The following is a 24762-nucleotide window of genomic DNA, read 5'->3' as shown; positions in this document are numbered from 1 at the left end:
AGAGTCAAATGCTACCACAGCTGGGGGTTATTCTGCCAAATGGTTTCCAACAGGGACTACAGAGGTGGAGGCTGGGGGGCATGTGCATGTCGGAAAAAGCGACAGACCTGATGGGAAATAGCCCTTCTCTGGAGTCATTTTTACCAATTGCCATCTGAGTGATCTAATCAAATATAGAGTCTAATGAAAAAAAAAAAAAAAAAAAAAAAAAGCAACACCAGGAAGGAAAAGCAAATATTAAAACAGCTGCTTGATTACCTACAGAGATTAAAACAAAAAGCAAGGAGTAAGGCTGATATATTTCATAGGGATTTGCAGAGGCTGAGGGGAGGGGTAAGGGGCAGATACCTTAAAAAAAATCCATCATGAAAGGAACTGAGACAAGATTATAAAAAAGGGGCCAAGTTATAGCGCGCCATGGGATTTTTAATCTGGCTACCTGTGGTTTCTGTAGTTAAAGCCTTATTCATCCTCAAAACGGGGGGAGGGGGGAGAGAAGAAAACAAAAAAATCACATATATATGTCAGTTTTGCAAATGATCAAACAGCGTGCACCAACAAGAATAATAAGAAAACACTAAACGCTGATGACTTTTTAAAAATAGATAGCCGTTTTATCAAATATTATTGATAATTACCTGTGAATCTCGTTTCTTGAACTCTTGAATTTGATTTTCGTGCTCCATATTGGCAGCGCGAAGCTGTTTTTCCAGGTTTTCAATTTCCCGTTCATGGTCTCGGACTAGGCTATCCTTCTCTGCGTTATGCTGCTGTAATAGGTGCGTCTTCTCCTGTTCATGCTCCAGCTTCAGCTCTACTATCTGATTGGACAATGAGGAGGACAGTTCATCAACAGAACATCCTTGTCGTCATGACAACTCATGGACAGCTTAATTTTTCTCTAATTTGTCCAAGTTGAAAATTTTATTTTTGCGTCATTATTACCTCACCCTTGAAATACTCTCGTCTGGGGGGAGGGGGTGATTTTATCCAAACCTCCTAATATTCAAGCCAGTTGGGCACATTCAGGAAATCGTTCTGCAATCTGTTGACATAAATGCCTGAACATTGAAAAAAATTATGTCGAATGCTACGTATTTCCTACCCAAGAATTCGGGTATTACTGATCAGCAATGGTTATAAATGGTTAATAGTCAGTACGCGTTGCTGTTTGCTTAAATATATACACGTAAAAAGCAGCAATTAAATCGGTCAGTTTTCTTTATGATTTTCAAATAAAAGATCGAAGCTAAATACGCATCTGGATTATTGTATATACAGTTGTCTTTTTAAAAAAATAAAATGATAAATTTCAAAGCTCTATTATCTCGTTGTCAGCTACGGTATACCAACATAAACAGATGTTATGTGTTCCAGAAGGGCACCTGCTGTGCTGCAGGCTTGCGCCATGATTTCATAAAGAGCATTCTATTCTCAGGATCCTTTCCCAGTCCACTCCACACTGGAGACTGTGACCTTGGCCAGTCTTAGCCTCTCCCTGCTAGACTGAATGGCAGCCCGAGACCAAGGGCCTGGTTGCCGCAGCTTTGATACTAATCCTCCCAGACTGTGCACAATGGCACCCTACCTGGCCTGCAAACTATAGCCAGCCAGGCTGTCTTTGAAGCAGGTGATGAATAGGGGACTGCAGGAAGCCAGCTTCCCCAGTGAACTCCAGGCCACACAGCTGCTAAGAACAGTCACTTGGATTTTTCTTCAGTTTTGGTGGATTTCAGGGGAAAAAACTGCTGTTATCTAGAATATGTTGTGTTATTTTCGGCGTGAGAATCCATCTTCAAAAAAGCTAACAGTAGGAGCCTGCTCCAAATCGATCTTGTTTCTTGTGTCGTGCAATGAATCACCAGCCTACCTTATCTTAAAGCGATAGCATTCATTTCTCCAGGCGTACATGCTACGCTAAATTTCAGAACTTCTTTCTTTTGAGATTTGAAATTCTCATCCTCTAATTGCAAATTAAGAATCAAAACACGAACTGAATGTGCTTACACACAGGTTTCAACATGTTTCCTTACTGCGATTTTTCTTGGAGTTGGAAAATGAGCACGAAATTTCTGACCACTCATAAATGTACTATACTATTTAGAAGAAACAAAAGGATACTCGCTCTTCATATCCACTTATCAGAACAAAATAATGTATAAAATTATATAGAAATATTTATTTTGCATCTGAGAACAAAGACGCATTCTAGTGAATTTGTGCCTACTTAAAATGTAGGGATCTTTCTTCCATATTATTCTACTGTTGGCAACATATAGAAAAAATAACATAAACATCGTCTGCTTATCTACCAAGTAGTAAAGCTTTCTTATTTAAAATTAATGTGCATGCTTTACTCTGTGATTCACACAACTATAATGTTGATTGCAAAAAAAGAGAGAATTCAACGTTTTATTGATATTACTGCATTATTTCAGGCATCTGAATTTATGAATTATTGAGTTAGAATATTTTTAGTTCTTGGACACATTATTATTTCTACTCAGTGTTACACTATCAAGCATTATTATGATAAATTTATAAGTTTTAATTAAAATCATTTAGTATATAACACACTGAAAGAAGTGGATGGAGGTAGAAAGTTCTAGTGAGATCTGATTCTCAAAAGTCTCAGGAACATTGAGAGAATGGATAGGATTTAAAATTGATGGAAAACCAATTACTTTACACACTCAAGGAAAAAGCAATCAGTTGACCTGTAATCAGGGCAGAAGAAGTACAGAAGAACTTCTTTCCCCCAAGAAAAACCACACCACACGATCAGGAGTCACTATCAGATAGATTGTGAGTAATGGCGCTGCCTCATTCTAGGCTCTAAGTAAGGTACTTTCATAGTAACTTTCTCCGAGTTATTTGAAGAGCTCTTGTAGACTGATCAATGACCTGCCCATGTTCAGATTTCAGTTTATTCATTTTTAAAAATCAGGAACAAATGAAATAGAGAGAGTAGAATTTCGAGCCTAAAGTCAGACGTTCATAAATTAGTAGTACTTTGTTATTTTGTCAGGACCCATTGCTCAGTGACGCTAGTGAACGAATGAATACATCTCAGGTTGCAAGAGCCTTTTAAAGTGAAATAGCAGAGGCCTGCCTGCTCACACCAACACTACCTGGCCAACCTCTAGGTGTTATGAACCCTTTCTGGTCTTTGCCCAGGATTCCTCACTGTTAGTACCTTCTGGCAGATGTCTTCTCCTCATAAATAGCAGAGTACAGAAGAAAAACCCTAATGCTCTGGAAACAACTTAACAATGATATTCATAACCACAAAGGCCATCATCAAAGTGGATCTGTGTTTAAATTGAAGATTTCACTGGTCCCTAGCCCCTTCCATGTAAGTAAATGTTAACAGAGTTTTTTGGCTTTTCCAGTTCCGTCTTTTACTTGTGGGCGTATCTCAAAAGCAAACATGAAGTACAGTACTTTATCTTGGACTAATAGATACTTCTGGTTGACCAACAATAATGTCTAACGGAGTTAATGGTGACCAGGAGGTTGTAAATCGCAGAAAACGTGGAGGATGTAAAAGTACACAGCATCCACAAAGACGAATGTTCAGTGACAATGAGGTCTCTGTGTCGAAGCGGTCCAGAACCCATAATCTATCCTACAGGGGCAAATAGGATGTACCATCACCCAGGAACGTGCTTCAATAAGGCCAGCTACAGAGCTCCCTGTAATAAAGGAAGGAAAGCTTTAAGTTCCCTAATCCGAACGCACGGGGTTATGGGCCAGGTATCTACACTGAATAGGTATACCCGCTCTACATGTACAAAAGCAGATGGCGGGGAGCCTGGGTGACACAGTCGGATAAGTGTCTGCCTCTTGATTTTGGCTCAGGTCATGAGCTCACGGTTCGTGGGATCAAGCCCCTCATCAGGCTCCATACTGACAGCACAGGGCCTGCTTGGGAGTCTCTCTCTCCCTCTCTTTCTGTCCCTCCCCGGCTCATGTGCACATGCTCGCTTGCTCACTCTCTCTCTCTTTCAAAACAAATAAACTTAAGAAAAAAGGCAGCTTGACATGTCTTCCGGGGGAGTAAAGTGAATAGCCCTCAAGTGCAAGCGTCTGGTAGCATCTGGTAGTGCCCTTAGGTGCTGGGCTTGATGCCTTGGTGGTTGGGGTTCAAGTGAGAAAATGGCTTTATAGCCTAGACACTATTAGGTTGACAACAACTATCATTTTTGTAGGTCAAAATAGGAGATGATGCTCCATCCACTATGCTATCCCCCAACACAGACTACACATGAAGTTCAAGAGTGAAGTTTGAAAGTTCTGAAGTCCCTGAAAGCACAGCCATCCATCACAGACTAAATCATTGTGCAGTCTGGTGCCGGCGTCCCCATTCTAAGTGAGGCTTCACATACGTGTCCAAGAGCAGAAGTACATTCCAGGCTCTGAGAAAGACCAAGATGGAACCACCAAATACGCAAGTCTCTGGGGGCCCCGGAATGTATATTTTAAGTCCTGGTAACTGCTTTCCAGTGAAATCAGTGCTGGCAAATGTGGCCTGAACATATTTTAAAAATCTCATAAAGAAAACGACAATGGGGACAGAAGAAGTCATTACTTCTCAGTACACAACCCACAGAAGACCAACACATCCCAGTATCACAACTCAACGTCAGAAATTCCAAAACCAGAAGCATAATTATAGAAGTGATAGAATACATCCAACATATTTTTTAAAGGGGCTGGTGGTACAGAATACTAACTAAAATAACCTTAAACATAACCAAATTACAAAATCTATATTCTGAAGCCTTGGTATAAGAATGGGTTAAAGCTACAGGAAGTAGAAAAAAGAGGTCCTCCACATGATCTGGCTGGGAAAGGAGGAAGGGGAGGAGTCTCCAGTGAGGAGCCCTCGGGATAGACGTGTCTTACAACTCAGTGGTGACTGCTCTCATTTCAAGTGAACAGAAGTATGAAAGTTGAAGTTTGGACAGGTGTGAAGGCTACCAAGGTAATACAACGTCCATCTTAATCCACAAGACTTCCCTGTAACACCCTGACAGTCAGTCACTCAGCTGCTGATGGGATGCTTTTGGCAAGAAGGGAACAAGTGGCTTCCAAGGCGACCAGTGCCTCATGGCAAACACACCTGGCATTACAACTTCTGGGGAAAGACTGCCGAAAAATTGTGAGAGGAACAAAACAAATGTAAAACACAATAGGACATTCACTGGCAACAACCAAACAAGGAAAGAAGGTTATCACCTTGGCCATCCATGGCAAAGGGTGGTAGTCAAGGAAAGAAAGAGAGGCTCTACTATTCTGTTCCTTCCCCAGAGGCAGAAATGCTGAGCAAAGTACTGCTGAGGAACATCTTCTAAGGTAAGGGTAAGGGCGTAACTGCATCAGTGGAAATGGCTGCTGGAAAGAGACGGATGAGAAAGTGAAAAATTGTGGCTGATTCTGATCGAAGCACAGGCTTCAGAGTTCCCATTAAAAAAGAAAAGAAAAGAAAAGAAAAGAAAAGAAAAGAAAGGAAAGGAAAGGAAAGGAAAGGAAAGGAAAGGAAAGGAAAGGAAAGGAAAAGAAAAGAAAAGAAAAGAAAAGAAAAGAAAAGAAAAGAAAAGAGAAAAGAAAAGAAAAACCGGTCCAATACAGAAAGCAAATCTTGGGGGAAGACATCAGCAAAATGTTAAAAGACATAGCAGGTATCAGTTTCTCTAACAAAGTGTGCCACTGCCCTCACCTAAGTTCCCCTCCTCGACCTTATCCTAATCTCAAGCTGTAGAAAGTAAATACAACAGAATACCTTTGCCCTCAAACTGAAACCTAGAGGAAGACAGACAGGCTGAAAAAAAAAAAGGCAGAAATGGAGTCAGAATTCACGTGTATAAACCAAAATGAATAGATTTGGAGAGTGCTGCCCACTTAAAGCCCAAGTGAGATGAAAGGAAAAAGTGTCTAGACAGCTATAAAAATATTACACCAACTAAAAAACAAACTAAAAGTTGGGGGAGGGGCACCTGGGTGGCTCAGTCGGTTAAGCATCTGACTTCAGCTCAGGTCATGATCTCCCAGTTTGTGGATGCAAGCCCCACATCGGGCTCTGTGCTGACAGTTCAGAGCCTGGAGCCTGCTTCGGATTCTCTCTCTCCCTCTCTCTCTGCCCTTCCTGTGCTTGTGCTCTGTCTCTCTCTCTCTCTCTCTCAAAAATAAATATTAAAAAATAATAATAAATAAAAACGTTTTTTAAAAGAGGTGGGGAAGGGGAAGGAAGAAAGGAAGGCAGGCTCATCATTCTCAAGGGAAGAAAACACACCTTCAAAATCAGGCGCAAATGGAGTGGCAGGGGACCTAGTAGGAGCACAACAGCGACAGAAGAAGAACCCATAGACAAGAAGATAAAACAACAGAATTAACCAAGGACCAAAATAACCCAATCACAAAGTTAATTGTAAATTCTCCATTAGGAACAACAATCAACTGAATAAACATGGCTGAAAATCGAATCACTGACATTGACAAAAGACTTGAGAGAATGAAGGAGAGAAGAAAATGTGGAGAGAAAATAGCAAGAAAACCCATGTGCACACAGATATATCAGAAAATTTCCCTGTGGGGCGCCTGGGTGGCTCAGTCGGTTGAGCGGCCAACTTCAGCTCAGGTCATGATCTCGTGGTCTGTGAGTTCGAGCCCCGCATCGGGCTCTGTGCTGACAGCTCAGAGCCTGGAGCCTGCTTTGGATTCTGTGTCTCCCTCTCTCTCTGCCCCTCCCCTGCTCATGCTCTGTCTCTCTCTCTCTCTGTCAAAAATAAATAAACATTAAAAAAATTTAAAAAAAAAAAGAAAGAAAATTTCCCTGTAATGAATGGAGGAAGGAAGAGTTGAGTGTGTGTAACAAACAAACACACCGTATGCCACAAAAAAACCTTTTTTTTTTTCCAATTGAGGAAAATAACAGCTCAAGAATACTACAACTAAACTTGAAACTATGGAACCCAAACCACTCTAGGAAAAAAGAAAAAAAAAAAAAAAAACGTGAGGATGAAATCCAGGCAACCAAGAGACGACCAGGGCAGCTCAGGGCCAAAATATAGTGGAACCATATGTACAAAGCTTCAGGGAAAAAAGGTCCACCAGAGCATGTAATGCCCAGCCCAAACTAAGGGAACACAGAGTGATTTTCAAGCATGCAAAAATGCAGCGAATACAACAATTATATGCCCTTCTTGGAAAAAACAACTCCGTGATGAAATCTCAGCGCTCAACAGATGAATCACAGTGAAGAAAACTGCTATGGAGGAGGGGTGCTGGATGTCCCCATGGTGAGCACAAAAATGGTTTCAATAAAAACCGAACTCCATGTAATGATGTTATGATCCTTGTGCTTATAGAACAGAATACAAATGCTATAACCCTCCACGATGTGTAAATGACATGATAATTTGACGAAATAGAGTGGGAGGGGACTGGGTGGAAGGAGGGTTGAGCATGTCAATTTTTTTTTTATCGTAGTGAGGAAACTAATGCTCTCAAAATCGAACCATAAAATTCAAAATGACTCTAACCTCCATGTATTTTTTTATCTTTATTTCTTAATGTTCTAAGAAATCACCTGTTGTCATATGGTAAAGAAACATTTTTCTACACTTCAGAAATTCCTTAAGTTTTCCTTGTTTCTTTACTTCAACTGATTTCACATGAGATTATTCTAATATAAGTAGAATATACCGCATAGTCTCATTTCTTTTTTTTATTTTTATTTATTTACTTATTTATTTTTTTTCTAACATTTACTTATTTTTGAGCGACAGAAAGAGGCAGAGCATGAGCAGGGGAGAGGGAGAGAGAGAGAGATACAGAATCCGAAGCAGGCTCCAGGCTCTGAACTGTCAGCACAGAGCCCGACGCGGGGCTCGAACTCACGGACCGTGAGACCATGACCTGAGCTGAAGTCGGACGCTCAACAGACTGAGCCACCCAGGCGCCCCAGCATAGTCTCATTTCTTAAAAAATGTTTTTGTCTTTGTATCTACAAATCCTTCTATTTATCCATCTCTCAGAAATTTCTGGAATTATACTCATACCACATTAACAGGAGTCACTCCAGAATAAGACTCCAGGGGAATTTCTGCTTCCTCCACTGTGTGCTGTATGTACCATGTCAGCTGGCAACAGCTCCCCTTGGGGAGATATTTACTTGGCATTGTAAGAACCCTTATCAAGGGTCCGTGAACTATGATCTTAGATCTGGAAACTGGATGAAGGGCCATGATTTTCCACTCAAGTGGAGAATTGTCTAAAGTTCACTCACCAGCTCTTGACTTTTTCTTGATGTTGTGCAAGTAGTGGTCTCGTTGGTCTCTGTCTCTCTTACCCCCCGGGACAACTGCTGTAGGCACCATCTCTGTTTACATATCCCTGCCCGACTAGACACCTTGATTGCCTCCCTAGCCTTGGGGCCCATTAGAGGAATCACTTCTACCTTCCGTCTGACGTTCAAGTGCCCCACCTCCAGCTGGCGTCTGCCATTTTGGAACCTACCATCCTCTTGGAAGTAGGCAGCCCAGTTCCATGGCAGCATCTCCCGCGACAGGTGCCAGCACGTGGAGGAAGCCACCGCGTAGCTGCTCAACAGTATCAGTGCCCCCACCGTCAGTGCATTCCTCAACACCTTAGTGAAGGCAGTATCTTCTAGGCCCTCCCGCGGAGTAGGTTATCTGGTCTAAAGCAGCAGTATCATTCGAATATTCTCATTTTCCTGAGACTTTTTGAACTCTTCCTCAGTACTACGCTATGGCAGTTCTGGATCCCCCCAGCCTGGTTCAGCTTGGGTAAAGTCGTAGGGAAGACCAATGCCTCGTAAAACCAACTACTGAAATGTGCTACCTTTTTAAAAAGAGAGACGAAGGTCAGTTCAACTACTGTGAGTAATTACATACACATAGGGTTAATAGTTCAAGGGGTACTTTGAAAAGGTGGCCATTTAAAGAAAAAAAAAAAAAAGGATTTTCCAGGGACTAAGAGTACACTTATCATGATGAGCCCAGAGCAATGGGTAGAATGGTTGAATCACTATATTGTACACCTGAAACTAATAATACACTGTATGCTAACTAACTGGAATTCAAATAAGAACTTTAAAAAAGAAAAGATAAGCCTAAGGACATACACAATCCGCTCTGAGCCTTTGGAGTCAGAGTGAAAATTCAGCAGAAGTTGGCACAGAAAATGCCACAGCACAGTCTGACTTCACGAACAACATCTTCGCAGAAACAGGCACCAACAGCAACAACAACAAAAAAAGCACAAAGTCATCCGTGTGTCAAGAGCAGAAGTAGAACCTGTCACCTGCGGGTGGCCGTGGGGCTCCAGGACTAGATGTCCACTACAACCAAAGAAGCCATCAACGGAATCTGTCAACGGTTCCGTGTAGTTATGCAAGTTGTCTTCTCTTTAAAGGTTAGTGTTGCTGTGCTAACTGCTATTCGGGATGGAACGAGGGCCCGCCAGCACGTGCAGCTGCTTCCCCTCTTCCTCTCCACTGAGGCATCAGTAGCAGGGACAAGAGCGAGCTGACGTTCCTAAAGCTCAGGATACCTAAGGGCTGAAGGCCGCAAGCGCACCAGCAGCCACGGAGGAAAGGTGGGAAAATGTTGCAAGTATCGGAAGCCAGCACTCTTCTCTGCAGCCTTCTTTCCCACTGAACACTGCAAAATACCTTCCCGGCGCCTGCGGGTCATGAGTGACGACAATGACCTTGAGCTTTCACAACTTTTTGGAAAACTGGCTACTATTTTCTGGGTCCTTATCTGCCAGATCTCAGTTAAAACCCAGGAAGGATTCATTCAGATAGTCCAATATTTCAGGATTCTTCTTCACGGTTTAATGATAGTCAATTTAAGCCACTCAAAGCTGAGAAAATTCATTAACTGAGAATTCACTCTCTTAGACAGAGTTCAGCATTTGGGGGGAAAACATGCCTTCACTGCACATTTTAGTTTCAATTTCTTTTGCCTGATGTCTGTTCCTCTAAAATGCATTCAGTTTGTCTCAATCTGGCACATCACTGCTGCAGAATGAATATGAAATACAAAAACCATCAGAGTTTCTGGCTAGCGTGAGATTTATGGCTAGTACGGGCTTCAGAAGGACAGAGATCAACCAGGTTATAAATTCCTCCAAAACATGGACTGTGCCTTTACTTTCTTTTTACTTTCCACACACCACCTACTATAATGCTTCACAATCATTCATCATCTTGAATGGAGCAGGTGGCATTCAGGAACAAACAACAGAAAGAGTTGGAAGGGAATGGCTTCCTCTCATCATCACGTTGACATGTCTACCTGCCTAGGCAGCCTCTGCCTTTCCTGTGACTCAAATGCGTGGCCGTCCTTGTTGCCACCTCAGGAGAGCCCCGCCTTCCAGTGCCATCCCCCCTTGCCAAATCAAGCACTTGCTCTCACAATGATCCCACCAGGGTCTGCATCACCGACACTGTCTTCTCCAACGGACCATGGTCATCAGCAAACGGACCTTCGTACCTATCTCATTTTCTAAAACCTTCCCGTTGACCCTGCATGCCCCTCAGGCTACCACCTCATTTCTCAGCTCCCTTCCTTCGAAATCTCCCAAAAGGGGTGCTCACGTCCCTTTCTCTCTCCAGCCCCATCACTCAGGCTTCTGTTCCCGCCTTCCACCGAAACTGGCTTTCAATGGGGTGGCGAAAGACCTTCTCGCCGAGTCCGTCGGCCAGCTCTCCGTCTCCATCTGATTTCCCTTCTTGGCAACACCTGAAACAAGAGGTCAGTCACTTCTTCCTTCCTGAAACGCTCACTGCACATGGTTTATGGGAAAACAGACCTTCCGAGTCTCCCTGCTGCCTCATTGGCTGTTCTTTCCGGTCTCTGTATTTCCTCCACCTCCTCCGCATCTCCAGGTGTTGTAGTAGCCCTGGGCTCAGCCCTGGGACCTCCTTTCTCTTCTCTCTCTACTCACGGGTCTGTGTCTGTCACCACCTTTCACCTGGTTGTTGGGCTGGGAAACTCAGGAGTCGTGTTTGAGTTCCCTCTTCCCCTCACACTCCATTTCGCATCCATTAACAAGTCCTTCCTACAAAATACAGCCCAATCTGACCACTTGCTGTCACCCCCAGCGCACCCCCCTGGGTCCAAAGCAGGGTCGTCTCTCACCAGACCACCGCCTTCGTCTCCTGGCTGGCCTCCCTGCCTCCCCTACAATCAATGCTCTGCACAGCAGCTAGAGAAGGCGTTTTAAGCAGCAGGGCAGATCTTGCTCAAATGTTCCCACGGCTCTCCAGCATCAGAATAAAACCGAAGCTTCCCACCACAGTGGGACATGAACATGGTGCAAGCTGTCCACAGCCTGACCTTGGCTCCTAACACTCTCTCCCTCACTCACTCCATGCCAGCCACATACAAGCCCATTCCTTCTACGCGAAATATTCTCTCCGTACCTCAAGTTTTGTATGGTCTCCTTCCCTTCATGCAGGTTTTAATTTAATTCTTTAATTTCGAGAACATCACTTCTTTAGAGCCTTTCACTGACTGACCTTATCGAAAATAACACCTTCTGTGAAACAACTCTATATAAGATGGCCCTTTCACTCCAACATCTGATCTTGCTTTATTTCATAGCAATTAGCATTATCTTACCTTACATTTTGAGAGAGAAAGAGATAGAGAGAGAGAGAGGTATTGTTGTCTCCTCTATCGCAATAATAGAGACTATTGTGTTCACTGCCATATCCTAAGCACCTGGAACAGTGTTTAGCACAAAGTAGTTGCTCAATAAACATACGTTAAATAATGAATGGTTGGAAAGTCACTGCTTCTCTTGTAGACTCCTAAGGGATCTAGGGAATGGGAATCCTCAATCAGCCATACCGCTATCTAGGAAACATTGTTCAAATGAAGTACCCCTGAAATGAAACATACATGCTTCACATTACAGTTACTGAAAACAGATGCGTTCACCATCGCCCTCTTCATTCCCGCTCCAGATAAAAGGGCCATTTGTCTTAACTGAGATGAGGAAAGTTCCAAACAAGCAAGCAAACAGAAAGCAAGAGGCCTGCTGTACGCACCTCTCACGAAGCATCAACGCCCATTCTGTGGACCCAGGCCACAGACACACAGGCCTGGACACACAGGCCCAGCCTCTGTGGCGCCACAGGCTCACGTCCAGGAATCTGGCACTTTGCCCATGGCCTGTAGGACCAAGGCACTGTGTGCCTTGCAGCAGTACTGGAGCAAGAATGCCTCTTCCTCGACCACCGCGGAGAGAACAGGGTGGCTGATACGTAGCTTAGGCTCAGAAATTATTGGTTACAAACTGGAAAAGGAAAGTCGAGCCAAAAGACTTAAAAAGAGTAAGGTAAGTGAGCAGGACGACGACAAAGAGAATGACAGAGCGGACCCGAGGTACGATGAATGCTCCTGCATGTTTGGAAAGCGAGAAATCCCACGAAAATCCATTTTGAAGAGACCCCCAAATTCACGGTCATTAACCTCATCGGGGACCTGAGTGCCAAAAAGAAGTTTCACCCAGGCTGTCCTAGTCAGATCAGTCATGCCATCTCCACAACAATATCACACGATCCCCACGTCTCTCAGCCCCGCCGCCCACATAATTCCTCCAGTCTCAACAAAGCATCTCGCCTCCTCTCTCACAAAGGAAAACCTCTTAGGAACAAGAGTGTCCTCATCTCCTTGCTGCAGATATACAAACTTCTGTGCATCTGTCCTCCCTCCTCTTTTCACTAGTTACAGCAGAGGCCTACCCCTCCCCTCTGATGCTAACACCCTCTCCCTGGGCTGGGGTCCTGCCCGCACACCTCCGCCTTGTGGGGGCGGGGGCGGGGGGGGGGCGGGAAGTGCACCCTGACTAGTCAGTGCCTTCACTCTCTTCCTCTACGTCTTGCTTTGTACTGTCTCCTTCTCCAATGAAGCTAAAAAAAAAAAAAAAAATCGAGATAACAAAAAACTAAAACATTTGCAGGGGAAAAACCTGGGAAGCACAGGCTAGCTGCAAACTGAGTATCTCAACTGATCTTAAAATTTCCCAACTACTTACTTACCTGGTATAATCGGTCTCATCTTTACACTCTCTTTGCTGCCAAAATATTTTTAAGTTTCAAATAATAGTGACGTGTAAGCGGCTGGCCCTTCGGTGTTTTTTAACAATCATTGACAATAACCATCTATTCTTTCCCAAGAATTCGACCACTTGTTTATCTGTTGAACTACATTTCCCTTTAAAGGCTTTGTAGTGAAAAGAGAAGATATAAAATATAAGACTAAAGAATGATCTGATGGGACTGCCAAAAAAATCTCCATAGTTCAGGAAATCCTAGCATGCCTGGTTTGCTGTTTGTTTCCAGCTTGAATGAGGGTTGTGCAGACAATTAGAATTGTCTTTTTGTTCCAATGGGTTATACAGGAAAGAAACAGGAAATCTTGATGAAAGCTTGGGCTTTACAGGATATTTGTGTGAGTGTTTAGCCCATGTGTTTGATGTTTTTCTCTCCACAGCTGCCCACTTTATGCCTGCACTCTGGCTGAAATATTTTAAAATACCACTTTGCTTTTTTCACTTCATTGCAGCTACTGGCATGATGTTTTCTATATGAGAGGGACTCAAAAATGAAAATCAAGTAAGGAAACTGAGGCCCCACAAGCACAAGTCGTTCATTTCCTCTGGATGTCAATTCTCATGATAAAAAGTGAGGACCGGGGCGCCTGGTGGCTCAGCTGGTTGAGCGTCCGACTTCGGCTCAGGTCACGATCTCACTGCTTGTGAGTTCGAGCCCCACGTCGGGCTCTGTGCAGACAGCTCAGAGCCTGGAGCTGCTTCAGATTCTGTGTCTCCCTCTCTCTCTGCCCCTCCCATGCTCATGCTCTGTCTCTCTCTGTCTCTCAAGAATAAATAAAACATTAAAAAAAATTTTTTTAAAGTGAGGATTACACTAGATAAGTGCTTCTACAACTTTTCCACCGAAGTACCCCCAGTAGCAGTGAAAATGAATAGCAACCCCCCTCCGCCCTCCAGGGGGATCTGAGGGCATAGCCTGAAGCAGCCTCTGCAAGCTGGAAGTTTCTTTGAAATGCCCTATTTTATCTTATAAATTCATGAGAACTTTGCATTTTACAAAACAGGAAAGTCTATGTTTGTTTGTTTTTTTTTTAATTTTTTTTTTCAACGTTTATTTATTTTTGGGACAGAGAGAGACAGAGCATGAACGGGGGAGGGGCAGAGAGAGAGGGAGACACAGAATCGGAAACAGGCTCCAGGCTCTGAGCCATCAGCCCAGAGCCCGACGCGGGGCTCGAACTCACGGACCGCGAGATCATGACCTGGCTGAAGTCGGACGCTTAACCGACTGCGCCACCCAGGCGCCCCGATTTCTATGTTTGTTTTAATATGACGGTGCCCTCAATAGTAAAACTGCTTTGCTTTCCCACAAAATCATCAGGTGACTCGAACCTTCCAGGAAGCTTGTATGGTAGCTTCACATACGCCCTGACCGTGGCTCACTCACTACCCCAGTTTGAGAATGAAGGGCCTGGGAGATGAGCATTGACCTCTCCTTCCAGTGTGAAATGCTATTAGCCATATCACTTAAGATCTCACATGTTGTAGAAAAGTCAGACAAAGTAATAGAAGAATCGTCACACTCGGACCTGAATGTCGGCAGAAGCCCTGAAATAAGGAAGTCCAGCCAGACAGGTACATAAGTCAACGAGCCGGTGGTGTTGCCAACTCGTCTACACCTACAAGAGATCTACGTCTGTCAAGAGATGCACAGACGGGCTGTGGTCTAATCAGGCAAAAGAACAGAAAGTCACTGAACACTGGATTCGGAAGGGACCTTAGCAGTGGGACAGCCCCCCCAAGGGCACGGGGTCCGTCCACAACACGCCCGACAGGCACTTCTACAGACTCGGGCTGGGGAACTTACTCTCTCACGAGATACACCATTGCCCATTTGAATAATTTCTTTAGGAAAGGACTATTTCAAAATGACTCAAAATATGCCTCACAGTACTACCTACACATGGCTTCAGTGTCTGCCCCCCGGAACTGCAAGGGGGGTCGGAGCGTGGCTCTGGTGCAGGTTCTGATTCTCTCATCTGTTAAGTGTGCGGGACCTCAGGTTACTTAAGAGGATGTGCTTCAGTTTCTACAGCTAGAAGATGGGAATGACAAGTAATGGTCTCTGCCTCCCCCTCCTGTGAGGGGGGACACGGCTCAATTCACGCGGACCGTGTAGGAGAGACACGTGGCCCGGAGCAGGGGCTACCAACTGCTGGCTGTTGGGATATTACCACACAGACCAGTCCTCAGATTTCCTGTATGACAGACCTTGACTCCAAAAATAAATAGATCTGGGGCGCCCGGGAGGCTCAGTCCAACTTCGGCTCAGGTCATGATCTCGTGGTTCGTGAGTTAGAGCCCCACATCGGGCCCAGAGCCTGGAGCCTGCTTCAGATTCCGTGTCTCCCTCTCTCTCTCTGCCCCTCCCCTGCTTGCACTCTGTCCATCTCTCTCTCAAAAATAAATAATAAACATTAAAAAAAATAAATAAAAAGAAACAGACCTGCTATTCTCCTCAGTCTTGTCTTCTCTCGGCAAATCTCCTCTGAGATGGTTCCAAGCCTTTCTATATTCTGGAGACTTTCATTTGAACATGTCTGTCTGTCGGTGTCCTACTTAAGACGTGGTGACCACAACGGACTTATTTCTTATGTGACCCGATACGTAAACAATGTGCTAGGACCATTATCCCCACCATCCCAGGCATTTTTTTCTGTCTTCCTTGCTGTCCCCACCGTTTATGCCCCTCCCTTACATTACCCCCGACCCTTGCCTCGTATTTTTTGCAGATGATTGTATCATCTAAGCATAGGATTTTGTATTCAATCCCAATAAATTTAATCATCTTAATTTCAGCTGTTTAAAGCTTCAGAGAACCGATTGTCCTATCCTCCGTGTTAACTACTCCTCTGGGCTCTATGGAAGCAGGGAACTTTACCTCTTTATCATCACCCAGTGACTGACACACTCAGAAATCTCAATTCAGGTCGACACTAGTCATTCAGAGATGGCCCTCTGAACTCTCACTTAACCACATAAATGCACCAATATCTGAACCATACTTTCCCATATTGCCTTTGTGAGGGACCTTGCCAGATGGCTCAGCGAAGTCCAGTTAGACTCTATCTATTCCCCTTTCTTTCTACCAGCCTGGCCCCCCTGTTCAAAGAAGGAAATGAGCTTAGTTTAATCAGCTGCATTTTTAGTGAACTTGCGCTAGCTTGCAGGGACCACAACTACATGCTTATCATTGCTTATGATAAACTTTCCCAGCAAAAATCTTAACAACTTGGAGAGGTCTGGGGGACTCTGTTCCTGTTAACAGAATTTTCTGCTGGAAAAGGTTTTAAAAAGTTGGTATATTATCACATTGATAAATATTCTCCTAAAATCTCCTAGCTCAGATTCCTGCCTTTGTCTTTCGCTAGCGAGTTACTGCCTGGGATCTCCATTCTCAAGTCTAATAAACAGGCCTACAGATATAGGAAGAATAAAGTGGGTGAAATCACCAAGACCTGAGGGATCCTTGTGCGAGGTATTTTTTTTTTATTTCCTGTTATTCATTTGCATACCACTTGTATCATTTATCCCTTTTTCATGGAAGTGAAATACAGAAAAATTAATGTAACAGCATGTAGTTTCTATTCATAGCATCAATTCTTTAAAAAATTAATTACTCTAAGCATTTTTAAGCAAGACTATACAAAGGATCAACTTTGGTAGATTTTTAAAACTATCGTTCTGAGAAAAGACTTTGAAACTTAACATTCTTTCAAATGAAGTTTATGTAAGTTTATTCGTAAACTAAAAACATGACTGTCACATTTAAAAAGACGCTATCATGATGTGGAAAGTAAGGAATGTAGAAAAAGAACCAACCGTGATTCCATCACCTAAATGATAATTGACATTATTGTTTGACTATTTCTGTCTGAGATTAACAATAATTGGGCCAGCGGGTGTAAACACTTTTTATGACTCTTCGTAGATAGTGCCAAAATCCTCTCCAAAAAGGCTGTATTAATTTAAATGCCATCAGCAATATATGAAAGTACAAATTTCACTAAACTTTTGCCAACTTTAGATGGCACATCATTGTTAATTCTAATTTGCATTTTTATTAACGCCAAGGCTGTAGATGTTTCTACACTGTCGTTTATTCATTTCTTATCTCCTTCGGTCCTTTGCCAGGTCATTTATCGGGACATTAATGATTTTCTTATGATTTGTGCTAATTACTTAATTTAAATGCTAATTATTTTTATTTGTTATAAATTTATTAATTTCATAAGAGAGTCATTCTTTGCCTATCACATTTGTTGCAAGTATTATTCCTTTTTTTTAACTTAAAATAAGTTTTATTTAGTCAAATGTTAATTTTCCGTGGTGGTTTTCCTTATGTGTCCAACTTTAAAAAGCCAGAGCTCTGCGAAAACAATCACAACATAATGCAAATCAGGCACTGAAGTCACGTGGCTATCTCTGGCTATAAATTCGTCACCTACACAATTATCATCAAAATGAAAATACAATTTTTTAAACTCTCAAAGAAAATGCTCCTACCCCTTACACTCATCCTGAAACACAACAGTTTCTGAGTCATATCTGTGTCTCTCTCCCCTGTTCCTCCACCAGTTTACTTAGAGGAAGTAACATTTTTCTTGTTATTGTTTTTGCTTCTAATATCGCTTTCAATCCAAGAATCACCTCCATTATACTTATAACTAGAACATGACAATATGCAACACTTCTTGACCATTCTTTTTTTTTTTTTTTTTTTTTTTTTTTTAAATTTTTTTTTTTCAACGTTTATTTATTTTTGGGACAGAGAGAGACAGAGCATGAACGGGGGAGGGGCAGAGAGAGAGGGAGACAACAGAATCGGAAACAGGCTCCAGGCTCTGAGCTGTCAGCACAGAGCCCGACGCGGGGCTCGAACTCACGGACCGCGAGATCATGACCTGGCTGAAGTCGGACGCTTAACCGACTGCGCCACCCAGGCGCCCCCTTCTTGACCATTCTTAATATTCTTATCTATATTTGGCTATGACCTTAGCTTCTTTCTTATCCCCACTTCCCACCCAAGTCAATTAAACAATAATGAATTCGATAATGTATTTCTATTATCGGCTCAATCACAGAAACATAATGTAACTGAGGCTGGAAGGAAAGTAAGAGACAGTTTCTGCTCCCTGGTACTCCATTCTGGATTAAGAACAGCTCTAGATGATATTTTACAAGAGCTGATTTCAGTGTAAGGAATGATGAGGTGATTAATGCCATAATGTCAGAGAAGGAAGAAATGGGCATGGGCCCAAAAGGTGATGTTCATGTAACGTTTTAGGGAAGTGTTGAAGCAGAATGGAGCAGGACAATACAGATGATGGCAATAACAAAGAAGGACCAATTTGCAAACTTCTGTCTTTGGAACTCTTTTGCCTTTACACCATCCCTGTGAAAGTAACTCAGGTATTTTTACCAACATTTTAAGATGAAAACAGCAACAACAACGTACCAACAGTCAGGTCACATGTCAGACCAGACTTTCTTTTCATGGAACTCAACTGAGTCCCTAATTGCTATCACTTTGGAGAGGGATTTAAATCCAGTAATCACAAGGGATTAATTAGTTTTTGATGCAGTACCCACTTAATAAGGAATTGAAAATACAATAATGAAAAAAATTATTGAGGTTTTCAGAATAAAAAGGTTCAAATACTATCTTTAATTTTTCTTAGTGATTAAGCTAATTAACATTTTTTCCAGATGTTAAGGAAATTAGGGAAATAAATTAGACAAATAAGTAAAAATTAATAGCCATCTTAAATATTCCAAGAATTAGCTGGACTACGTTCTTAGAAAAGACACTACCCTAGATGTCCTGGTCCTAGCCAAATTCTCACCCATCTCCTACAGCTAGAAGCTTCCTCTCTACATACATGCTGAACCAGCCTCTACTGTCATTTTTTTTTTATGTTTATTTATTTTTGAGAGAGAGAGAGAGAGAGAGAGAGAGCGAGCAGGGGAGGGGCAGAGAGAGAGGGGGACAGAGGATCCGAAGCAGGCTCTACACCGTGAGCTCAGAGTCTGAAACGGGCTCGACCTCATGAACCATGAGATCACGACCTGAGCCAAAGTCGGAAACTTAACCAACTGAGCCACCCAGGCGTGCCCCCCCCCCCACTTTACTGCCATTTTTTGTTCCTTGAACACTCCCAGCTTGCGCTCATCAGATCCTTGCACGCATCGCTCCCTCCGTCCAGAATACTCTTCTCCCAGAGACTTCACGGCTGGCTCAGTCCTAGTTTTCAAGATTCTGAGCACAAAGTTCCCCGCTCAGAGGGCTTCCCTGACCACCTGTCAGTGCCAGTAATCCCCTTCCCAACTGTCCCCGACGAGGCCTCTGTACACACCTCCTCGCGACTTCATAAATCACTCTTCAAAATTATCTCATCTGTTTGGTTTTGTTTGTTTTTTTATTAATGGGTTGGCTGCACACCAAGTGGAGAGTGTATGCTCCGTGAGCAAAGGAACACTGTCGGTCCTGCTGACAGCTCTGTCCAGGGTCGGGACATGGTGGGCACCCAAAACCACTTCTCAAATAAGTGAGTGGGTCACACTTAGGCCCTGCCAGGAACAGAAGGACTCAGGAATCACAATAAATGTTTCAATTCAACATGCAGATGGATAAACTGTCGGAACAGACTTCAGCGAAGAGCTAAAATTCTGTTTCTGGATTTTACCGAAACAGATCTTATTTTAAATGACTCCCATACACTGGTAACAACATTCTTAGTAAAATTTTCACTGGGCAGGGATTTTATGATATAATGATATTTTTTTAGGATTTTATTTTTGGGGCGCCTGGGTGGCTAAGTCGGTTAGGTGTCCAACTCTGGATTTTGGCTCAGGTCATGATTTCACGGTTTGTGAGTTTCCGCCCTGCTTTGATTGGCCTCTGCACTGACAGTATAGAGCCTGCTTGGAATCCTCTCTCTCCTTCCCTCTCTGCCCTTACCTCCCTCCCTCTCTCTCTCTCTCTCAAAATAAATAAATAACCTTAAAAAAAATTTTTATTTTTAAGTAATCTCTATTCCCAATGTGGGGCTCATACTCACAACCCCGAGATCCAAGAGTTACATGCTCCACCGACTAAGCCAGCCAGGTGTCCGTGATATAATGAGATTTTTGAAAGAGAGACTGCACATGCATTTAAAAATTCAAAGGCATCATCATAATGAAAGACCAACCTGCTGTTCATATCGTTGTTTGACGTCCTCCAGCTGCCATAAAAACTCCTTTGACTGTTTCTCACGAAGAGTCTTGGATCTAGTTAGATCTGCTTCTACCTTTTCCATCTGTAAGATTTAAAAATCAAATATGTTTTTTAAACAAAAAACTAATTACATTCCATGTTTTCCTAATTTGCCCATTCATTAAAATGGCAGATTTTAAACACCCCCTACCAATCATAATACTGAATTTAAAGATGGTAAGATTATGAAAGCTCTGTCCATTTAGACTTACTCATATTTAATAGTTTAAGTCAGGGAAATTAGCATTGACATATAATTAACTGAATTCTAATTCTATAGTAACATTGTAATGCGAATATAATTTTGAACATTCAAATACTTACTCAACAAGATTTTTTAAGGCCTAGATGTGTGCTGAATGGGAGAAAATATCTGCAAACCATACATCTGATAAGGGATTTGTATCAAGAATACATAAAGATTGCTCATGGCTCAGTAAGAAGTGGACAATTTTACTCAATTTTAAAATGGGCAGGGGTGTCTGGGTGGCTCAGTCAGTTATGCTTCCCACTTCGGCTCAGGTCATGATTTCGCGGTTTGTGAGTTCGAGCCCTGCATCGGGCTCTGTGCTGACAGCTCAGAGCCTGGAGCCTGCTTTGGATTCTGTGTCTCCCTCCCCTGCTCACACTCTGTCTCTTTCGCTCTCAAAAATTTAAAAAAACGTTAAAAAAATTTTTTTTTAATGGGCAAAGGAACTGAAAAGACATTTCTCCAAAGAAGATATACAATGGGCCAACAAGCACATGAGAAGATGTTCAACATCACTGTAGTTTGGCGATTTCAAATTAAAACACTAATGATGTACCACTTGACACCCACTAGGATGGTCCGCATCAAAAGACAGCTAATAGCAAGTGCTGGTGAAGATGTGGAGAAACCCTGCGGGTAGGAAGGCCAGTGGAAGATAGTTTGGTAGTTCCTCAAAAGGTTAAACATAGTTATCACATGTTCCAGGAAGTCCACTTCTGGGTGAGAAATGAAAACACGCACCCATACAAAAACTTGCAGATAAATATTCATAGCAGCATTACTCCTAATAGCCCAAAAGAGGAGCCAACCCAGATGTTCATCAATTGATGAATGGATAAATAAAGTGTTGTATATCCATCCAGAGGGGTATCGTTCAATCATGAAAAGGAATGAAATACTAACACACGTTAACACGGATCAACCTTGAAAATGCTACGCTAAGTGAAAGGAGGCAGTCACGAAAGACTATGTTTTGTATGATCCTGTTTCTACTGAATATCTAGAAGGCAAATCCATAGAAAGTAGATTACTGGTTGCCTGGAGTGAGAGGGGTTGGAGTGTGGGTTGCTGACTGCTAAAGGGTATCAGATTTCTTTGAGGGGCAATGGAAATTTAAAATTGATTGTGGGGATGGTTACAGAAGGTTGAATATAATAAAAACCATTAAATTGGACACTTACAATGAATTAATTGCTGGTATGTGAATTGTATCTTAATAAAGCTGTTATTATAAAAAAAAAATTAAAAGCCAAACACAACACCACATTCCATGAGGCCTCATGTGATCCAATCCCAGGTACCCCTCTCAATTCACCTCTACCACTCTATACCACCCCCCCCCCCCCACCACTGCAGCCCACCTGCCTCCTTGATGGGCGGACGACATGCCAGAGATGCTCTCGCCTTGGTGTCTGGAAGCTTCTCCTCAGATAGTCACATGACTTCTTTCTCAAAGTCTTAAGTTTCTGCTTAAATGTTATCTTGGTACTGAAGTCTCCCTGACCACCCTATTTTAAATTGCAGCCTTGCCCCCCGCCATCCCAGTCTCCCTTTCCTTGTTTTACTGTTCCTTTTTACCATAGAACATACAACCTTCAAGTACCCTACGCAATTGACTTCTTCATCTAGGGCTCATTTTAAGATCTGCCTTGCCCACCGTAATGCAACCCCACATTCACTCATGTATCCCAACAATTTCGCACACTGCCTGGCACATCTAGGGACTCCGTAAATACCAATCAAATGAAAAAAAAAAAAAAAAAACCACCACCAAACAAACAAACAAAAAAACCCAAGACAGACCAAGTATATGCAACTAGGTTTGAGATTTGCTGAATAAACAATTTTCAACATTTAATAGTGCCAGATTCTCTGTAACAAATACGAAATCACGTTGGATCTGATGCTTTCTAGCACATACAAAATTAGAGATGATGCATTATTATCCTTGCTCTTGCCAGATGGTCGCTCATAGGTGGCAAGAAAGAAAAATTCTTACGTTTGGTAATGAAAAATCTCTCCACATCGATAACATGAAAATGGCAACTTATATTCATAGTGCAGTTTTTCATGTCTTTTTTTAATGTTTGTTTCTGAGAGAGAGAGAGAGAAAGAGAGAGAGACAGCGCACACACAAGTGGGGGAGGGGCAGAAAGAGAGGGAGACATAGAATCCGAAGCAGGCCCCAGGCTCTGAGCTGTCAGCACAGAGCCCCATGCAGGGCTCGAAGTCACCAACTGTGAGATCACAACCTGAGCCAAAGTCGGAAGCTTAACTGACTGAGCCACCCAGGTGCCCCTCATTTGTCTTTCTTTCCCTGGCTTAGTTTTTCCTCAGGAGATATTTTTTTTCTGAGACAATCGTCAGTTCGTGTGACAATCATCCTATCACTGGCTACTCTTACTTATTATTCTCACTTATTATTCTGCTTATTATTACTTATTATTCTGCTTCACTGGTAGGTTGAGATATTTCTTTTTTTTCAGCTTGTACACCATGCTCTCTTTCAGGTTACCTTTTGGTAATTGCTAGGATTAGACAAAACATGAATACTGGGGAAAATGGACCCTAAGAATGCTTCCTTCCCAGTTCAAGTGCATTTATTCAGACATGATTATTAAACCTTAATTCTCTAGGAGCAAAAATGTTCGCTGAAGAGCAGCCAGTTTCACTGGACGAGAACAAAATGCATATGGCCGCTCACGACTGCTACCCAACAGTACAGTGAAGTTTCTGTTTCTCACAGTGAAGTCTGGAGTATCTACATAATGGCACGAGATTCAGCCTAAGGACTTCTCTGTGCAACCCTAATAACACTAAGTCATCTGCTTCCAAGTTCAACGATCGGTGTTCTAAGGCTATTGATCTACAGGTAGTCAGTATTATGGCCAACGATAAATTCATTAAGGAATTACTGAAGGAGACACATTCAAGCCTTCTGTACTAAGAGCTTTCTTTCGTCTCTAACTCAAGATGTGGGTGTCAAGGCTCTCCTCCTTCAATGCTTTTCACAGTAGACCTCACACAGAAAGCTCCTTAATTTGTCCCGAGCAGTCAGGTACTCCCTATACTCTAGTATCATTGGCCTTTCCAAACTCTGGTATCATTGGCATTTCCCAAACAAGCCAAGTCTGTTCTTGATTCTTTAGACTTTTGCTCGTTGCACTATCTGGAAAGTCCCTTCATTTGTTTCCTCATCCAAAGGGATCATCTTCAAGGCTGACTCAAGTCTTCTCTCCTCTTTGAGGTGTTCTTTTTTTTTTTTTTTTTTAATGTTTATTTATTTTTGACGAAGAGAGAGACAGAGCACAAGCAGGGAAGGAGCAGAGAGAGAGGGAGACAGAATCCAAGCAGGCTCCAGGCTCCGAGCGGTCAGCACAGAGCCCGACGCGGGGCTCGAACTCACGAACCGTGAAATCATGACCTGAGCCGAAGTGGGACACTTAACCAAGTGAGTCATCCAGGCGCCCCTGAGGTGTTCTTTAATCCCACCAACCGACATTAATGCCTTCCTTCTCTCAATGCTCAAGGATCTGTTTTCATAGGACACTCTGTTTTTCTCTGTAATGTGGAAGTGTTTCAAATGTGTGAACTTTGTTTATTCATCTACATCATGAGCCAGCAAATAGAAGGAAATATGATTTATAATTCTCTTCTATCTTAATTATTATTTTATCAGCATGGTGCGCAGAATAAATATGCATTAAATCCTTAGGGATGCGCCTGGGTGGCTCAGTCGGTTGAGCGTCCGACTTCGGCTCAGGTCACGATCTCACGGATCGTGAGTTTGAGCCCCGCGTCGGGCTCTGTACTGACAGCTCGGAGCCTGGAGCCTGCTTCGGATTCTGGGTCTCCCTCTCTCTGACCCTCTCTTGCTTACGCTCTGTCTCTCTCTCAAAAATAAATAAAACATTAAAAACAATTTTTTTAATCCTTAAAGATGAATAAAATGATTGGCAAAAGCAAAGGGGAAAGAAAAAAGAGAAGGTAAACCAAGGAGGGAAGACCTGTTTTATTTAGTAATTTTAAGACAGATCTTCATATGAAGTTGATCTGAGGTTCCTATTTTACTTGGGTACAGATTGAATATTAAGGTAAATAA

The 24762-nt window shown here is 42.6% G+C and overlaps 1 protein-coding gene across 19 annotated transcripts in view; it reads right to left on the bottom strand.

The window, feature by feature from the left end:
• Positions 1-24762, bottom strand: part of CEP112 (centrosomal protein 112) — a 468148-nt gene that overhangs the window by 266078 nt on the left and 177308 nt on the right. For 18 of the 19 annotated variants that reach the window (XR_006715132.1, XR_006715133.1, XR_006715134.1 and 15 more), the window contains 2 exons: positions 20346-20453; positions 639-821 (listed from right to left, as the gene is read on the bottom strand). Coding sequence is in view for 16 of the 19 variants with exons in the window: in XM_045489498.1 (XP_045345454.1) it covers positions 639-821; positions 20346-20453 (291 nt within the window). In the remaining 3 variants the exon portion in view is untranslated. The remainder of the gene's footprint in view (positions 1-638; positions 822-20345; positions 20454-24762) is intronic. The other variant, XM_045489505.1, reaches the window with a different exon arrangement.

This window comes from Leopardus geoffroyi, chromosome E1, assembly GCF_018350155.1.
Source record: "Leopardus geoffroyi isolate Oge1 chromosome E1, O.geoffroyi_Oge1_pat1.0, whole genome shotgun sequence".
Taxonomy (NCBI): Eukaryota; Metazoa; Chordata; class Mammalia; order Carnivora; family Felidae; genus Leopardus; species Leopardus geoffroyi.
This window is presented reverse-complemented; position numbering and strand designations above follow the sequence as displayed.